At 47.7% G+C, this 18,754-nt stretch overlaps 1 protein-coding gene across 2 annotated transcripts in view; it reads right to left on the bottom strand.

Moving 5' to 3' along the window:
• The window catches only part of atr (ATR serine/threonine kinase), a 31,801-nt gene extending 16,534 nt beyond the window's left edge, over positions 1–15,267 (bottom strand). Inside the window, exons 1-36 of one of the 2 annotated variants that reach the window (XM_036952110.1) lie at positions 15,005–15,267; positions 14,604–14,695; positions 14,382–14,534; positions 13,383–14,269; positions 12,701–12,843; positions 12,406–12,603; positions 12,132–12,292; positions 11,889–12,044; positions 11,625–11,823; positions 11,223–11,476; positions 10,847–11,144; positions 10,546–10,717; positions 10,300–10,455; positions 8,338–8,628; positions 7,539–7,628; positions 7,194–7,420; positions 6,943–7,086; positions 6,774–6,867; positions 6,426–6,551; positions 6,117–6,323; positions 5,901–6,014; positions 5,690–5,805; positions 5,496–5,616; positions 5,116–5,253; positions 4,319–4,529; positions 4,031–4,197; positions 3,777–3,941; positions 3,584–3,675; positions 3,406–3,497; positions 3,143–3,320; positions 2,870–3,055; positions 2,326–2,482; positions 2,120–2,219; positions 1,959–2,038; positions 863–1,005; positions 671–768 (exon numbers count right to left, since the gene is read on the bottom strand). In XM_036952110.1, coding sequence (XP_036808005.1) covers positions 671–768; positions 863–1,005; positions 1,959–2,038; positions 2,120–2,219; positions 2,326–2,482; positions 2,870–3,055; positions 3,143–3,320; positions 3,406–3,497; positions 3,584–3,675; positions 3,777–3,941; positions 4,031–4,197; positions 4,319–4,529; positions 5,116–5,253; positions 5,496–5,616; positions 5,690–5,805; positions 5,901–6,014; positions 6,117–6,323; positions 6,426–6,551; positions 6,774–6,867; positions 6,943–7,086; positions 7,194–7,420; positions 7,539–7,628; positions 8,338–8,628; positions 10,300–10,455; positions 10,546–10,717; positions 10,847–11,144; positions 11,223–11,476; positions 11,625–11,823; positions 11,889–12,044; positions 12,132–12,292; positions 12,406–12,603; positions 12,701–12,843; positions 13,383–14,269; positions 14,382–14,534; positions 14,604–14,695; positions 15,005–15,057 — 6,259 coding nt within the window. In that variant the 5' untranslated portion in view covers positions 15,058–15,267. The remainder of the gene's footprint in view (positions 1–670; positions 769–862; positions 1,006–1,958; positions 2,039–2,119; positions 2,220–2,325; positions 2,483–2,869; positions 3,056–3,142; positions 3,321–3,405; positions 3,498–3,583; positions 3,676–3,776; positions 3,942–4,030; positions 4,198–4,318; positions 4,530–5,115; positions 5,254–5,495; positions 5,617–5,689; positions 5,806–5,900; positions 6,015–6,116; positions 6,324–6,425; positions 6,552–6,773; positions 6,868–6,942; positions 7,087–7,193; positions 7,421–7,538; positions 7,629–8,337; positions 8,629–10,299; positions 10,456–10,545; positions 10,718–10,846; positions 11,145–11,222; positions 11,477–11,624; positions 11,824–11,888; positions 12,045–12,131; positions 12,293–12,405; positions 12,604–12,700; positions 12,844–13,382; positions 14,270–14,381; positions 14,535–14,603; positions 14,696–15,004) is intronic. The other variant, XM_036952112.1, reaches the window with a different exon arrangement.
• Between the last annotated feature and the right edge of the window lie 3,487 nt (positions 15,268–18,754).

The raw sequence follows: 18,754 nt of genomic DNA, 5'->3' as shown, positions 1-18,754 counted from the left end.
CCTTTCTCCCCCTCACTGACCAACACACACCCTGTTACCTTTCTCCCCCTCACTGACCAACACACACCCTGTTACCTTTCTCCCCCTCACTGACTTACACACTGTTACCTTTCTCCCCCTCACTGACTTACACACTGTTACCTTTCTCCTCCTCACTGACCAACACACACACTGTTACCTTTCTCCCCCTCACTGACTTACACACTGTTACCTTTCTCCTCCTCACTGACCAACACACACACTGTTACCTTTCTCCCCCTCACTGACCAACACACACACTGTTACCTTTCTCCCCCTCACTGACCAACACACACTGTTACCTTTCTCCTCCTCACTGACCAACACACACCCTGTTACCTTTCTCCCCCTCACTAACTTACACACTGTTACCCTTCTCCCCCTCACTGACCAACACACACCCTGTTACCTTTCTCCCCCTCACTAACTTACACCCTGTTACCTTTCTCCTCCTCACTGACCAACACACCCTGTTACCTTTCTCCTCCTCACTGACCAACACACACCCTGTTACCTTTCTCCCCCTCACTGACCAACACCTTGTTACCTTTCTCCCCCTCACTGACCAACACACTGTTACCCTTCTCCCCCTCACTGACCAACACACACTGTTACCTTTCTCCCCCTCAATGACCAACACACACACTGTTACCTTTCTCACACTCGTAAACTTTGGCCCCGAAGTCCAGCCAGAGAGACAGCATCCGAGGCATGGCCTGATAGATGTACTGGTTCCCAAACTGCAGAGCTCTGGACAACAACACAGGACATAGTGCAGAAGTGGTGGCGACAATATCCGCCAGTAGACATTTCAATATTACGACAGGAGAGATGCTCGTCTTACTTTCCAAAGTAGGTGACGATGTATCGTATGAGGTTGCCCTGTTTCTCCAGCTTGTTGTCTGTCACCATGGGCATCAACTTGTCATAGTATTTAGCCAGGTAGAAGTTACCATCCTCCCACTCTGGTAGCAGGGTGGTCACATCCTGCAGAGGTAGAGGAAGGCAACGTTAGTGTTGGGTACATTGTAAGCCTTCATGATGGCACTGGACACTGTTGGGTAGTATATGGTTGATAGTGTTGGGAAGTATTGCATTGGGGTAGTATAGCATTGCATAGTATATGGTTGATAGTGTTGGGTAGTATAGCGTTGGGTAATATATGGTTCATAGTTCGGGTAGTATCGTCTTGGGTAGTAGAGCTTTTGGGTAGTATATGGTTGAGTGTTGGGTTGTTTCGCGTTGGGTAGTATAATGTCGGGTAGTATCGAGTTGGGTAGTATAATGTCGGGTAGTATCGCGGTGGGTAGTATAATGTTGGGTAGTTGGGTAGTATCGCGATGGGTATTATAATGTTGGGTAGTATAATGTCGGGTAGTTGGGTAGTATAATGTCGGGTAGTTGGGTCGTATCGGGTTGGTAGTATAATGTTGGGTAGTTGGGTCGTATAATGTTGGGTCGTATAATGTAGGGTAGTTGGGTCGTATAATGTCGGGTAGTTGGGTCGTATCGGGTTGGGTAGTATAATGTCGGGTAGTTGGGTCGTACCGGGTTGGTTAGTATAATGTCGGGTCGTATCGTGTTGGGTAGTATAATGTCGGGTAGTTGGGTAGTATAATGTCGGGTAGTTGGGTAGTATGATGTTGGGTAGTATCGGGTTGGGTCGTATAATGTCGGGTAGTTGGGTCGTATAATGTCGGGTAGTTGGGTTGTATAATGTCGGGTAGTTGGGTTGTATAATGTCGGGTAGTTGGGTCGTATAATGTCGGGTAGTTGGGTCGTATAATGTCGGGTAGTTGGGTAGTATCGGGTTGGGTAGTATAATGTTGGGTAGTTGGGTCATATAATGTCGAGTAGTATAATGTCGGGTAGTTGGGTCGTATCGGGTTGGGTAGTATAATGTCGGGTAGTATCGTGTTGGGTAGTATCGTGCTAGGTACCTTGTAGGCCTTCATGATGGCGTTGGACTCAAAGTTGGCTGTCTCCTCCATGAAGCGTCCCACCAGAAGCATGGCTTTACCTGAAACGCCATATCATCATGACCCATATCTGTAATTACATCTCATTATGTTATGTCATTATTAACAACAGTAGACTTTACCTTTGGTCTGTAGACTCCTCTGGTCTGAGAGAGGCTGGTCGACTGGGAAACACTGAGTCACTCCCTTCTGGAGAACTATCAACGCCTGGTGGACATCTCCCTACAGAGACACAGAGAGAGATGCATGTGAGTGTGTGTGAGTGAGTGAGTGAGAGCATATGTGTTTGTGTGTAAGAGAGAGTAGGTTAGTGTTTATATGCGTGTACCTTGGACCATAGCCACTTGGCCTTCTCTGTCAGTTGTTCGGCAGTGTGTGTGTTCTGTCCGTTCAGCAGAGCGTTGAAGGCTGTCTGATGATGTCCCGCCTTCCTGGCCACCCGGGCACTCTGCAACCAGCACTCTCCGACCAGCCCCTCACACACACTGAGACACACACACACACACACACACACACACAAAATGAGTAACCTTGCCTGTGATGTGAAAATTAGCATTAGCTCTCAGAGTGATTGCCTCGGCTTTAGCTTAGTGGTGTTGTGGAAATGACCACCAGGGACACCTGAAGTTCCCCTAATACCTCAATACCTCACGAGGCTTCTTCTCTCCAAGCTGAGACCTTCAAACTGACATATCTTTCGTTCTCAAAACAAGGGTCTGGGCGTACTGCCTAATTGCAGATACTGATAGTGAGGATTCTTCCCAGGCACGATCAATCAGTCACTTACATGAACCCAGTCTAATTGGTTATTAGAAAAGCACAAACATCAAATATTCCTTCACACTGGGTTCAAAGAGTCTAGTGGGACTCACCTAGAGCCGATGCTCAGCAGGGCTCGCCGCAGGGCCAGGATTGGCTCTTTGGCGCGGAAAGAATTCTGGGTCATCTCCAGCCGATCTGGCCAATGGGAGGGCAGCGTGGCTGCGCTAGGGGCATGGCCTTCTCTCTGTTTCTGGAGGTCAGTGAAGGCATGCTCCAACTCACTCAGCATGTGGAGCCTAAACACACACAAATACACACATCAGTGTGCCTGTATGTGTGTATAAAGGTGGGTGTATCTGTGTGTGAGGAGGTTAGTGTGTGACCTGACGATGTATTCGTATCCTCTCTGGTAGGTCCCAGTCTCATAGCTAGCAGCAGCTAGAGGCACCACCTGCTCTGTCCTGACCAGCTTCAGTTTGTCGTAGAACGTCTCCGTGTCGCGCCGCTTAGCCGCTAGCAGCATCTGACCCAGCCTCACACCCCACGTGCTGGACTTACGATCTGCACACACACACACACACACCAAAACAACGGTCAAATGTTATAGCAATGTCAACAACGTCAACATGTGTGTGTGTGTTCTCACCAGAGCCCAGGTAGTCCTCCAGTAGGTCCCACTTGCTGAGCTTCCAGGCAGCTTCCACCCTGTAGGTGTTCAGATCAGACTTCCACTGGGGCCTACGGATAACCAGGTGAAAATAACCTGTGTTTACAATGGAAAGGACTCATTTACTGGACTAGCATGGATGTGTGTGTTTTGTCACCTGTTGGCCAGGACTCCATTGACCTGTGTGACGACAGTAGAGAGCTGTCCCAGCCCCAGCATAGAACTCATCACCCCATGGTAGTGTCCTATCTAGACAGGGAGACAGAGTTCACTGCAGTCTGTATTCACAACCACATATACTGATACACACTTCATCAACACGTGTATGTGTGTGTGTGTGTGTGTGTTACCTGGTCGGACTCCAGCTGTATGGCCCGGTCGTAGCAGGCCGTAGCGTCTCTTAGCAACCCGATGCTCTCGTGTTCTAGAATCTGTTCCCGTAGGGACGGCTCTTCCCGCCGGAGAGCGTTCGCACCCCTCACACCGTCCGGTTCGTGCATGGCCGCGTACAGCGTCTGCACACACACACACACACGTGTTAGGATTCTTTATTCAGTATGTGTCTCACCGGTAGACGTGATGCGGTGGTGTGTGAGAGAGTTACCTGTAGGAAGCTCAGATGATCTTGGATGTCCTCTTTGTTCTCCAGTATGTAAGCCTCGAAGTGCATCAGGGCTCTGGTGTAGGCTTTAGACCGTAGAGAGGCCTTGGCTAACACGTCCTGAGGGATGCCTTTTAGAAACGCTACCACCCGCTGGTAGTCACCACTTTCTGTAAACACACACACAGACAAAAGGAGACACACTTCAAAGGGAATCATAATTCCACGCCTGAGCTCTGTTATTACACAGTGCATTCTGAGGTTCAGCAATGAAGTGTGTGTGCTACTAACCGCTGTGTTTGATTCTAGCCGACAGTGTGTGTCGGCTCCACTGGGTGAGGTGAGCCAGCATACTGAACACCGTCTGGGTGCTCAGCTGTGATAGGCTGGACGTTGCTTCCTGGTTCTGAGTACTGAGCTGTGAAAGGCTAGATGAGGCCTCCTGGACACGCCCGCCACGCCCATCACCCTCTGTGAGCACAGCCAGCATTTCCTCTGTTACCTGGAGAAACAGATTTAATTGAACTTTTACATTTTGTTTTGTATTTGACCACCTTTTCCGCCACAATTTTGTGATATCTAATTGGTATTTATGATCTTGTCTCATCGCTGCAACTCCCCAATGGCCTCGGGAAAGACGTAGGTTGAGTCATGCATCCTCCGAAACATGACCCGCCAAACAGCGCTTCTTAATTAACATCTGCCCGCTTAACCAGGAAGCCAGCTGCACCAATGTCTTGGAGGAAACTGACGACTGAAGTCAGCCTGCAGGAGCCCGGCCCACCACAAGGAGTCACTAGAGCGCGATGAGCCAAACCCTCCCGACCCGGGCGACGCTGGGCCAATTGTGCACCGCACTATGGGACTCCCGGTCACGGCCGGTTGCGACACAGCCTGGGATCAAACCCAGGTCTGTAGTGATGCCTCAGGCACTGCGATGCAGTGAGGAGGCCAGATCAATCATTTAATGTCACAATAAATGTAATCTCAGTTGGAGTTAATTATGTTCATTTGATCTAAATAAGCTTTTAGTTGTTGTAATTCTATTAGTCATAAAGAAAGAGGAGGTAGTGAGCTGTGTGTAGTACCTCTCCTTGTTCAACAGCAGTGCAGCCTATCAGCATGTAAAGCAGTATATGGGGCAGCAGGTAGATGGTAACTTTGTAGTCGTGTTTGATGATGAAACTGCAACAGGTGAATACCTTGCTGGCCAACTCATGTCTCACCTGAAACAAACCCATACAACGTGTCGGAAAGTTATCCCCCAAACCATTTTAATTTGTTTATAAATTAAAAACAGCGTTACCACATATACATTTAAAAGTGTGTACCACAGGGTTTAATGTTGGGACCAGTGTTTTTTTTATTGTTGGCCATGAACTAGGGTATATATTTCAAGACTGACCTGGCTGGTGAGGTATCCAGCAAAGCTAGCTGAGAGTGGTTAAAGTCCAGGCTCAGAGGTTACCTTGCTGATGAGGTATCCGGCCCAGGTAGCTGACCAATCAGAGAACTTGGTTCCTCGGCTGCTGAGGTAGATAGGCTTCTTCACCTTGGACCAGTTCACCACCTTTTGACTGCTCTTATACCTACACAAACAGGAGAGATGATGTGGTGTGTATGTGTGTGTGTGAGAGAGTGAGATAGTGAGAGAGAGAGTACCTGCTGTTGAGGTGAGGCTCCAGTATCTCTTGGACTTGTTCAGGGAATCTCCTCCACAGCCGTCGACCAGGGGAGTCACTACGGCCCTCACGACACTCAAATATAGACAGCAGCTCCTGGAACAAACACACACGTGTCAGGAAGGAGCTCCATGTTTTTGCCTCCAATGAATGAATTGGTTGTTAACAATAAAGAATTAGATTTTGTGTACCTGCATTGCATAGGCTGCCGAGTCCTGTGCTCTGACATCATCAGCATACGCCAAGAAAGTCCTGGTCAGTTCCGTCAGTAGTTCATAGGCAAAGTTACTCTCCTCCACCCCACTCTACACACACACACACAAATATTTATTCAGATTCAACAAATTGGAAGAAACGCGGTTTCCTTTCTGTGTTCATTTCACAGCGTTTTCACGCTCTGTCCTTACCACGAAGGTGTTGCTGCTGCCGTGTGTGTGTGTGTGCGAGAGGTCCAGCCGTCCAGGGTCCACGGCCCCCAGTTCCCCCAGACACTCCCCACACAGCAGCCTGGCCGTCGGGGAAGAGTCCTGACAACCTCGCAGTAACACTGAGACTAATGAGGAGATGACTGGCTCTACCGCCTCCGACGCACACACCTGTCGCAGCAACCACTCCTAGAGAACACACACACAGCAGAACATAACACACAGCCTCTCAGCAAAACACACAAAATGTGACAACTATGAATCATGTGTTGTTAAAGAAACAACACACACCTGGTTGCTGTGCATCATGTCCTTGAGGCTGGTCAGAGCGTGAACTCTGACGTCCAGGTTCTCGTGTTGGACAGCCCTCATGGAGAGTTGCAGGCCTGCAGCCAGGTCACTGGTCCTGGACGTCAACTAGAGAGAAGAGAACCTTCATTATCTTCGTCATCATCAAAAGTGAGTGTATTGGAGCTTTTCCCCTGCGGAGTAAAACAGTGTTTTTGGGTGAACGTCTCAGGCCTACGGACCAAAGGCTGGAAGGACTTTATCTGGCCAGGGTAATAACCCATATGTGTGTACTCACCTTTTGTAGGACTGTGTGTGTGTGGGTGTGTGTGTGTGTGTGTGTGTTCCCACCTTCTTGTAGTCCTGCAGGACAGTGTGTATGTCTTTGAGTTCAGGGTGGTCTGGCAGGAAGTAGATTTCATGAAGATAGTCCTGCACCTCTTCCCTGTAGGACACAGACAGAGATTGTCACCTGTGTGTGTGGGTGGTGTGTGGGTGGTGTGTGTGTGTGTCCAGTTACCTGTTGTCCAGTATGAGGTAGTGTATTATAGCAGCAGTCTCTCTGGGCTGGAGTGGTATCAGCGGAAGAAGCGCCACGATCACATGACTGAGCAACGGCCCCAGGTGGGCGGGCTCTACTGTACGCACAAAACACTCCCACGTCCTGTCCACACAGGAAACAATAAGTTATAACCAGGAAGAAGGAAGCAAGCAAACTGAATTAGTGTGTGTGTGTGTGTGTGTACGTGTGTTAGCACTATGTGTACTGACTGGCAGCAGAGCAGAGGGAAGTCTTGTCTGTATCGTAGTCCAGTCCGTAGTGTGGTCATCATCTTGACTCGGACTGAGCTGGTGTGTTTGGAGCCCATCATCTTCATCAGGGCCATCAGGCTGGTCAGGGCCATCTTCTTACCGTCCTTCTCCCCAGCACTGGAGCTCAGCAGCTGCATGTTGAAGAAGGCCAGGATGCCCAGCAGCTTGGGCTGGAGGTAATCAGCCTGGGGGAGAGAGAGAGAGATTTAAAGTAAAGAGGAAGACTCGCCACTGCTAAAGGACTGATGCATCTCCTAGAAACTAATCAGAAAAGCAATGATGTCATCAGTGTGATGTCATTACCATGTGTTCCGGGGTGGTGATGTCACGGGGTCCCTGGTACGGGTCGTCATTGGAGGCAAATGAGGCCAGGATGGCCAGACCATTAAACACCTACACACAAACACACACAGTCAAACCATTAAACACCTACACACAAACACACACAGTCAAACCATTAAACACCTACACACAAACACACACAGTCAAACCATTAAACACCTACACACAAACACACACAGTCAAACCATTAAACACCTACACACAAACACACACAGTCAAACCATTAAACACCTACACACAAACACACACAGTCAGACCATTAAACACCTACACACAAACACATACAGTCAAACCATTAAACACCTACACACAAACACACACAGTCAGACCATTAAACACCTACACACAAACACACACAGTCAAACCATTAAACACCTACACACAAACAGTCAAACCATTAAACACCTACACACAAACACACACAGTCAAACCATTAAACACCTACACACAAACACACACAGTCAGACCATTAAACACCTACACACAAACACACACAGTCAAACCATTAAACACCTACACACAAACACACACAGTCAAACCATTAAACACCTACACACAAACACACACAGTCAGACCATTAAACACCTACACACAAACACACACAGTCAAACCATTAAACACCTACACACAAACACACACAGTCAAACCATTAAACACCTACACAGACAACGCAATAAGCCACACAAGGCCATGATGACATGAAGTGAACATATTCCAGCTAAAGGATGTTGGACAAAAAGCAATGCCCCAGTGTGTGTACTTGTTGGTAGTGTTCTCCCAAGCGTAGCAGCAGCTCGTTGTGCAGGCCCTGGAAGTCCTGCCTCAGCAGAGAGCCCAGCTCTATCTCCGTCTCTCTCTGGAGGTAGTGGAAGGCTCTCTCCAGCTCCTCCTTAGTGCAGGAACACACCAGGTGGCTGAAGATGTACTTAAAGTTGTTGATCAGGATCTCGCGCCGGTTCGCTTTCATCTCATTGGCCAGCGTCCTGATGAGGGCGGAGCCTGTGGTGCTGGCCTTCGCGGCCAGATAGGGGAGGAGCACCTGGAGAGTCCTCTGCAAACACACACACCACACACAAACTGTATACACACATTTCAATTGGTCCAAATTAAATCCTTGCTGATTTCAATATCAAGTTCTAGATTATAATAAACAAACTGACATTTGTTTGTGTTTTTCACAATTCCTGACATTTAATCCTAGTAAAAATTCCTAGTCTTAAGTCATTTAGGATGACCACTTCATTTTAATGTGAAATGTCAGAATAATAGTTGAGAGAACGATTTGTCAGCTTTTCTTTCATCCCATTCCCAGTGGGTCATAAGTTTACATACACTCAATTAGTATTTGGTAGCATTGCCTTTAAATTGTTTAACTAGGGTCAAACGTTTCAGGTAGCCTTCCACAAGCTTCCCACAATAAGTTGGGTGAATTTTGGCCAATTCCTCCTGACAGAGCTGGTGTAACTGAGTCAGGTTTATAGGCCTCCCTGATCGCACACGCTTTTTCAGTTCTGCCCACACAATTCTATAGGATTGAGGTCAGGGCTTTGTGATGGCCACTCCAATACCATGACTTTGTTGTCCTTAAGCCATTTTTCCACAACTTTGGAAGTATGCTTGGGGTCATTGTCCATTTGGAAGACCCATTTGCGACCAAGCTTTCACTTCCTGACGGATGTCTTGAGATGTTGCTTCAATATAGCCACATAATTTTCCTGCTCATGATGCCATCTATTTTGTGAAGTGCACCAGTCCCTCCTGCAGCAAAGTACCCCCACAACATGATGCTGCCACCCCCGTGCTTCATGGTTGGGATGGTGTTCTTCGGCTTGCAAGCCTCCCCTTTTTCCTCCAAACATAACGATGGTCATTATGGCCAAACAGTTCTATTTGTGTTTCATCAGACCAGAGGACATTTCTCCAAAAAGCATGATATTTGTCCCCAAGTGCAGTTGCAAACAGTAGTCTGGCTTTTTTATGGCGGCTCTGGAGCAGTTGCTTCTTCCTTGCTGAGCAGCCTTACAGGTTATGTCGATATAGGACTCGTTTTACTGTGGATACAGATACTTTTGTACCTGTTTCCTCCAGCATCTCCACAAGGTCCTTTGCTGTTGTTCTGGGATTGATTTGCACTTTTCGCACCAAAGTACATTCATCTCTAAGAGACAGAACGCGTCTCCTTCCTGAGTGGTATGATGGCTGCGTGGTCCCATGGTGTTTATACTGGCATACTATTGATTCTACAGATGAACGTGGTACCTTCAGGCGTTTGGAAATGGTCTACAATTGTTTTCTGAGGTCTTGGCTGTTTTCTTTGGATTTTCCCATGATGTCAAGCAAAGAGGCACTGAGTTTGAAGGTAGGCCTTGAAATACATCCACAGGTACACCTCCAATTGACTCAAATTATGTCAATTAGCCTATTAGAAGCTTCTAAAGCAATGACATAATTTTCTGGAATTTTCCAAGTTGTTTAAGGGCACAGTCAACTTAGTGTATGTAAACTTCTGACCCACTGGAATTGTGATACAGTGAATTATAAGTGAAATAATCTGTCTGTAATTGTTGTCATGCACCAAGTCGATGTCCTAACCGACATGCCAAAACTGTAGTTTGTTAACAAGAAATTTGTGGAGTGGTTGAAACATTAGTCTTAATGATTCCAACCTAAGTGTGTGTAAACTTCCGACTTCAACTGTATATATGTGTGTGTGTGTACATACCGTGAGGAAGCGCTGCAGGTCAGGGAAGTCAAAGGCGTGGGCGACCTGAGACAGGATGTCCAGAGCTACTTCTCTCTGATTGGCTAGCTGGCTACCTTGCTCTGGCGTGCTCCGCAGGGAGCCGACGTGACGCGAGTGGAGAGACTCCACCAGGAACTAAACACACACACCAACACTGGTACAACCAGGTACAAGCAGGCAGTTGTGATTATATACAAGTGTGTGTGTGTTGGCAGACAGGGTTACCTGGCAGACAGGGTTCTTGTACTGACTGAACAGTGTCTGTAGTTTGAGTCCTCTAGCTGTGGCCAGGGCAGTGATCTGTGTGTAGGCTGAGACAGAGACAGGAGAGGACTTGGACAGGAGACAGTGAAGTAACCTCAGGAGAGAGAACGACACCAAGCTACCCTTAGCAGCCCTGGGGGAGAGAGAGAGAGAGGGAGGGAGAGACAGAGAGAAAGATTGTTAGAACTGTCACCAAGGTCTAATTCATCTCCATCACATCTTTTTCAACAAGACATAAAGTGTTTTCTGATGTGTGTGTTACCTGCCAATCTCTCCAGTGGTCAGTATGAGCGTGCTGCGTAGCTCGTCGTCTCTGTTGAGTTTAGCCTTACTGAACGCCTCCTTCACACGAGACACCAGCAGCTCCTTGACTGGATCCTGGTCAGGTTCGGAGGTGGGCTCCGCCAGCAGAAAGCGAACTGATTGGCTGAAGAGTGTTCTGACTGACGGGTCTGGGTCTTCTATTAGGCCAATCAGATCTCTCAGAATGGCCAGAGAGTCACTGTCTCCGCCTCCAAGGTTGACATGCTGGCAGAGGTGCGGCAGAGCATCTAGGAACGCTAAGACACACACACACACACACACGTAAGATCTCACACACTCATTTCGTCAACATTAAAACAAGAACACACACACACCTCTTTTGGCAACACTGCTGCTACTCGGTCGTAGCAGAGGTAGGACAGGCTTGATGACGGATGCTCCAATGGGAGTGCCCTTCCCAGCATGCTCAGCTGCAAGGCCGAGGCGGGAGCAAAGGATCATGGGTAATGGGAGGGGCTCCTTGTGATTGACATTTAATTTGGAGCTCCCCGATAGGACGCAGGTCAGGTGACCAGAAATACCAGCTAGCTCCGCCCTCACCTGCTCTGAGCTGTCCTCCAGGACACTCCTACACAGACAGAAACACTGTTAGCATACCCTTGGCACAGTGATGGAAACGCTGAAAGTATGTCAGTGTGCAAGGTGGTGTGTGTCAGGTTGTGGTGTGTGTACTTACATTAAGGTGGTGTGTGTCAAGTTGTGGTGTGTGTACTTACATTAACGTGGTGTGTGTCAGGTTGTGGTGTGTTTGTCCCACATGGTGCAGTAGTAGAGGAAAGCTCCTGACAGCGCTGGCCCTGACCACCTCATGGGGACTCTCCAGGGCCTGGGAACACACAGACACACGCCACGACACACACACATCCTCACGCAGCAGAGACAGCAGCAACACACACTCCGCCTGGACCTGGGGGGCTGCAGAGACAGAGATGTTATATTCACACACACACACACACACACACACACACACACTAACTCACAGTAGCAGGGAGACATTCTCTTAGCCAAGTCGGGGAGGCTGGGGGGGAATCCTGCCATCTGATAGGCTGGGACAGACGACAGCTCACACACCCATGGCACGGACAGCAACGCGCACACACTATTCTGGAGACCACTGTCCTCAGCCGGGCTACTCACTACGCACAGACACGGAGGCAAGAACGACATTTTACATGACAACAATTTATATGTGTATGTGTGTGTGTGCGTGTGTGTTTTCTTACTTGTCAGGTAGATGATGGAGTCCAGTATTCTGACAGCCACCTGGATGGCAGACCGTATATGGGCGTGGTCGGCGGTAGACTTAGCCCCACCCAGTAGTGATTGACAGGTTTCCAAAGCCCTGCCCAGAGTGGAGGCAGACAGCCACAGCAGAGAGGAGGAACTGGAGGAGAGAAAGAGAGATGGAAAGATCTGTGTGAGAGATAATGTGGGGTGTGTGATACCTGGTGTGTGTTGGTGTGTGTATGTTACCTTCTGGGTGTGTGTGTGATATACCTGGTGTGTGTGTAACAGAGGCCAGCCAGGTGCAGGATGAGAGAGAGTCCCTCCAGAGCTCTCAGTGTCATCTGAGGGTCAGCATCAGGCTCAGGGGTCGTCGGGTCAAGGTCACAGTTCACCAGAGAAGCCAGAAGGTCATCCAGCCTGCTGCTCACTGCCGCCCACACCTCACTACGCACACGCATGTCCACCTCCCTACACACACACATAAATAAAGATAAAGATGGTAACACGTTGATATGGACAGTAGGGTTTAGAGTGATCTAGAGAGTAGAGATCAGATGTGACTCACATCGGGGGGGTTTCGGGGGTCTTGCTGGCCAGGGGGGTGATGGGTAGACAGGGTCGCTTAGCAGCCGTTTCTCCATCCTCCCTCTCTTGCATCACCACGGCAACCTCAGCCTTCAGGGCAGTGTAAAGAAACCCATGCACACACTGACACACACACACACACAGAGGACTGTAAGTTGATTTTACACAAATATTCAAACCAAATGCAATTGGTTGATAAATGAAGGCCAGTGTGTGTGTGTGTGTGTGTGATACAGGTGGAAAGGGGACTCTAGATGGATAAAACCCGTTTCAGCATGGTCATTGCCAGTGAGGGGTTCCACCATTTTAAAATAGTCAACTGGGTGGAGACTACAATGGGTTGGGAGCGATCAGTCAGCGATCAGTCAACGATCAAAGCATTGTCTTCTTTTTCAAATTGGGTTGCCTATGGTTTATAAAATATCACCGTCTAGTGGCCACAATAAATTAATGACACACAAGATTTGGTTCAGGACTCCAGCACTGCAGGTGGTGGTAAATCATCAACATTAGCTTTACGCTTTTTTTTACACAAAAGAAGAAGAAAATTGACCACTTTAAAATAGAGATTGATTCACTTGCGCAGGCCATGCTGAGAAAAACTTAATAATTGCACAGATACAAAGATGAGTCCTCTTTCTACCTCTATGGTGTGTGCGTACCTCAGACTGTTTCTCCATCCCGATGGAGTGTGTGAGGTTTCTGCAGACATCAGTGACTCTCTGTCTCCGTAGCGACGAGGCGCTCTCGTATCCCGGTGGAACGGACAACAGGAAGTTAAAGACAAAGCTCAGAGATTGGCTAACCTCTAATTCCAGAACTAAACCCGCCCCTGCCAGAACACACACACGTTCCAACAGCTGGGCCAGGTGGGTACGCTCAAAACGTGTGTGTGTGTGAGCAGGTGTGTGCGCAGATCCAAACACACACTGGGTCAGCTTCAGCAGCTCTCCCCCATATGTCTCTGGCTCAGGTGTGTGTGTGTCCAGCAGCATCAGGTACGCTGTAAAAAACTCCTGACTCCGCCTCTCCGGGAACCCACCAATCTCTGCCAACCGCCTCAGCATCACCATAGCAACCTTCCTTAACCGAGCACTCCCATAGGCCAAGACCAAACATCCCGCCTCCCAAGCCACCCCCATCTCCCTGCGGCTGGCCAATCCCCTGAGGGCATCGGTCAGAACGTTCACTGTCACTGCAACCAGGGTTTCCAAGGAGGCAGGCGAGGGGAGGAGGAGGGGTGAGGGGGTGAGATAAGGGGTGAGAGAGACAGAGAAAGACTGCAGGGTTACCGGCCACAAGGTGTGTGTGTTTGTAGAGTGTGTATGTGTTCCTGGGGTGTGTGAGTGTGTGTGTGTGTAGAGCAGATTGCTGAGGTCCTGGGCCAATCCAAGCATCTCTTTGGCGATGACGTTGAAGGTGATTGGTGCTCGCGGTCTGAGTGCGTGCAGTAGGGAGCAGAGCACGGCCGAGACACGCCCATGGATGACGTCACAGCTTGGAGACGCGGCGACCCGCAGCAACCTGCCGACAACCCACCTACTGAACTCTAGCGAGAGAGACAGAGCGGGAGAATAAGGGAGCGGGAGAATAAGGGAGAGTTGAGTAAGGAGGAGAGGACAGTTTAAACCACAAGTGTGTGTGTGTGTGTGCGTTCTTACCGGTGCTGCTCTGCTGCGTGTCTGTGAAGTGGGCCAGCTGACAGGCAGGGTTGACAAACATCAGAGAGGAAGACTTTATAATGTGCTGAACAAAGTCCAACAGCATCACACACGCTGGCTCTGAACTGGACCTCTTAGACAGCTCCAACGCAACTGAAACAGACACAAAGTCAATACACTGGGCGAGGAGAAACAGCGACAGAGCGAGAAACAGCGACTCACCGACATCTACGTCTGTCAGTATTCGGTCAATGAACTGACAGAGAATCTGACGAGGCTTCTGAACCACCTTGTTGTATTCCTCTGCGGTGGCACTGGAAGTGTAGAAAATTGTCAAACCTTCAATGTGTCTGATATGCATGACTGATTCTACTGCATTGACAAGTTGTTACAGCAATGTAGTTAGCTAGCTACAGTAGCTAGCGAAGTGTACTATTAACAAGCTACCGAGCTAGTTAGCATTATTGACGTTTATCAAGTCACACTGTTCAATTATTATATTAAACAGCAATATGCCGAGCAGTTAGAAAACTTTACTAAGTTAGCCAGCATTAGCTAGCATGTTAGCTACCTACAGTAGCTAAACAATAACAATGTCCAGCGTAAAAACAGCGGAGTCTCACCTCGCTAGCTCCTGCAGTGCAGGTATCATAGCGGACATCTCCAAGCCTTCCATCTTTAGACCAGGGACTGTGAACAGTCCACAAAACGCTCTATTTAAAAACAGCTGGCTAAATTGTACACTGCTATGAGAGAAACGACAACATTTCGGCCCTCATGTCTTCCTCAAAGGAGCCGTTTGAAAACTTTCGCTCCAAAGTGACGTTTGGCTATGGCAACTGTAGAGGTCCAGTCTTGATTCGGACAAGTTACAAACGCAAACTGCTCTCCCTTGAGGAAACTGTAGCAGAGACGATGGAAAACTCAACAGATTTACAGAATTTAGAACTCAATAATTTAATAGGATCTCTTTGGGAAAAATCCTAAAATATTTGCATGATACTGTTATTGTCCAGCATTACCTATTGAATATGATGATCACATTGGCCTTTTTCTACTCTGCAATTTTTTTATATATATTTTTTAACCTTTATTGCAATATAACTGTGTATGTCTGTCTACTTCTGCAGGTGGATCTGAGATTGAGAATCTGGACTACTAGCCTGAGTTTGTAGGTGTAGGTGTCTTGTGATTATACAGTACCAGTCAAAAGTTTGGACACACCTACTCATTCTTTCTTTTTACTATTTTCTACATTGTACAATAGTACTGAAGACATCAAAACTATGAAATAACACATATGGAATCATGTAGTAACCAAAAAAGTGTTGGTACAAATGTAAATATGTTATATTTCAGATTCTTCAAAGTAGCCACCCATACAAAATGGCGCCGACAGAGATGGTCGCCTGACTTCAGGTCCTTAGGAAACTATGCAGTAATTCGTTTTTTTAATGTATTATTTCTTACATTGTTAGCCCAGAAAATCTCAAGTGTTATTACCTACAGCCGGGAAGAACTATTGGATATAAATGCGACGTCAACTTACCAACATTACGACCAATAATACGACTTTCCCGAAGCGGATCCTTTGTTCGGACCTCCACCCTGGACATGGGATCTAATCCCAGAGGCTGATCCAAAACAACGCTGGAGAGGCAGACGGAGTGGCCTACTGGTCAGACATAGAAAGCTAATCTGAGAACAAGGTTCCTAAATTCTATCAGCATATCGAATGCACGACACGAGCTGGTAGCTTTCTGGACCATTGCTACGAAGTTCTGCGATGCATACAAAGCCCTACCCCGCCATCCCTTCGGCAAATCTGACCATGACTCCATTTTGTTGCTCCCAGCCTATAGACAGAAACTAAAACAGGAAACGCCTGTGCTCAGGTCTATCCAACGCTGGTCTGACAATCGGATTCCACACTTCAGGATTGCTTCGATCACGTGGACTGGGATATGTTCTGGATAGCCTCAGATAATAACATTGATGTATACTCTGACTTGGTGAGCACGTTTATTAGCAAGTGCATCGGTGATGATGTACCCACTGTGACTATTACAATCTTCCCTAACTAGAAACAGTGGATTGATGCCAGCATTCACGCAAAACTGAAAGTGCGAACCACTGCTTTTAATCATGGGAAGGCAACTGGAAACATGATCGAATACAAACATTGTAGCTATTCCCTCCGCAAGGCAATCAAACAAGCAAAGCGCCAGTATAGAGACAAAGTAGAGTGACAATTCAATGGCTCAAACACGAGACGCATGTGGCAGGATCTACAGTCAATCACGGATTACAAAAAGAAAACCAGCCCCGTCACGGACATCAATGTCTTGATCCCAGACAAATTAAACAACTTCTTTGCTCGCTTTGAGGACAATACAATGCCACTGACACAGCCCACTACCAAAGCCTGTGGGCTCTCCTTCTCCCTGGCCAACGTGAGTAAAACATTTAAACGTGTTAACCCTCGCAAGGCTGACGGCCCCGACAGCATCCCTAGCCGCGTCCTCAGTGTATGCGCAGACCAGCTGGCTGGTGTGTTTACGGACATATTCAATTCATCCCGATCTCAGTCTGCTGTGCACACATACTTCATGATGGCCACCATTATTCCTGTTCCCAAGAAAGCTAAGGTAACTGAACTAAATGACTATCACCCCGTAGCACTCACCTCTGTCATCATGAAGTGCTTTGAGAGACTAGTCAAGGATGGTATCACCGCCACCCTACCTGATACCCTAGAACCACTCCAATTGTCTTACCGCCCCAATAGGTCCACAGACGACACAATCGCCATCACACTGCACACTGCCATCTGGACAAGAGGAATACCTACATAAGAATGCTGTTCATTGACTACAGCTCGGCATTTAACACTATAGTACCCTTCAAACTCATCATTAAGCTGGAGACCCCGGGTCTCGACCCCGCCCTGTGCAACCGGGTCCTGGACTTTCTGATGGTCCACCCCCAGGTGGTGAGGGTAGGAAACAACCTCTCCACCCCACTGATCCTCAACACTGGGGCCCCACAAGGGTGCGTTCTCAGCCCTCTCCTGTACTCCCTGTTCACCCTTGGCTGCGTGGCCATGCACACCTCCAACTCAATCATCAAGTTTGCAGGCACACTTAACCAGCATGGCTACCACAGCAGTCTATAGCAATACACCAGCCTATCTGGTTTGTGCTTAGTGGGACTATGTTTTTCAAACGGACAATGGCCCAACACACCTCCAGGCTGTGTAAGGGCTATTTGACTAAGAAGGATAGTGATTGAGTGCTGTATCAGATGACCTGGCCTCCACAATCTCCCAACCTCAACCCAATTGAGATGGTAAGGAATGAGTTGGGCCGCAGAGTGAAGGAAAAGCAGCCAACAAGTGCTCAGCATATGTGGGATCTCCTTCAAGACGGTTGGAAAAGTATTCCAGGTGAAGCTGTTTGAGAGAATGCCAAGAGTGTGCAAAGCAGTCATCAAGGCAAAGGGTGGCTACTTTGAAGAATCTCAAATATAAAATTTGTTTAACACCTTTTTGGTTACTACATGATTGCATATGTGTTATTTCATAGTTTTGATGTCTTCACTATTCTACAATGTAGAAAATAGTAAAAATAAAGAAAAACCATTGAATGAGTAGGTGTGTCCAAACTTTTTGACTGGTTCTTTATATTCTAAGAGTTTGTAGGTCTCTTGTGTATATATTCTAAGAGTTTGTAGGTCTCTTGTGTATATATTCTAAGAGCTTGTAGGTCTCGTGTGGTTTATTTCCATTATCAGGCTGAGCATCAGTGTTTGGCTCCAAAATGTTGCCGTTTGTGTTTCTCCCTTCTGAGGCTCAGCCCAAAACATCTGTCACGCCCTGACCTTAGAGATCTGTTTTATTTCTCTATTTGGTGAGGTCAGGGTGTGATGTGGGGTGGGCATTCTGTGTTTTCTATTTCTGTGTTTTTGGCAGAGTGTGGTTCCCAATCAGAGGCAGCTGTCTATCGTTGTCTCTGATTGGGAATCATACTTAGGTAGCCTGTTTTCCCACCTACGTTGTGGGATCTTGTTTTTTGTTCGCTCTGTGAAGCCGGCTGAACGTGACGTTCGGTATTCCTTTTGTTGTTTTTGTTTGGTGTTCTGAGTATTAAAGATCATGGACACTTACCCCGCTGCACCTTGGTCTACTTCTTCAGATGATCTTCACAAGAGCTGTATCTGTGGTACAGTAATTATTACTGCCAGTTGAAATGTGGGAGTGAGGCGAGAGGGAAAGATGTAACTGTGAACTAAATGAACTAAATCACATCCCAGCGTTGTTAGTGAGATGGAAGTTGAGATCATGCATCAAATCACACAAGGCTAACTGACCTCAT

This window comes from Oncorhynchus mykiss, chromosome 18 (genome assembly GCF_013265735.2).
Source record: "Oncorhynchus mykiss isolate Arlee chromosome 18, USDA_OmykA_1.1, whole genome shotgun sequence".
Taxonomy (NCBI): domain Eukaryota; kingdom Metazoa; phylum Chordata; class Actinopteri; order Salmoniformes; family Salmonidae; genus Oncorhynchus; species Oncorhynchus mykiss.
The sequence above is the reverse complement of the archived record's forward strand: the minus strand, read 5'-3'. Positions and strand labels throughout refer to the sequence as shown.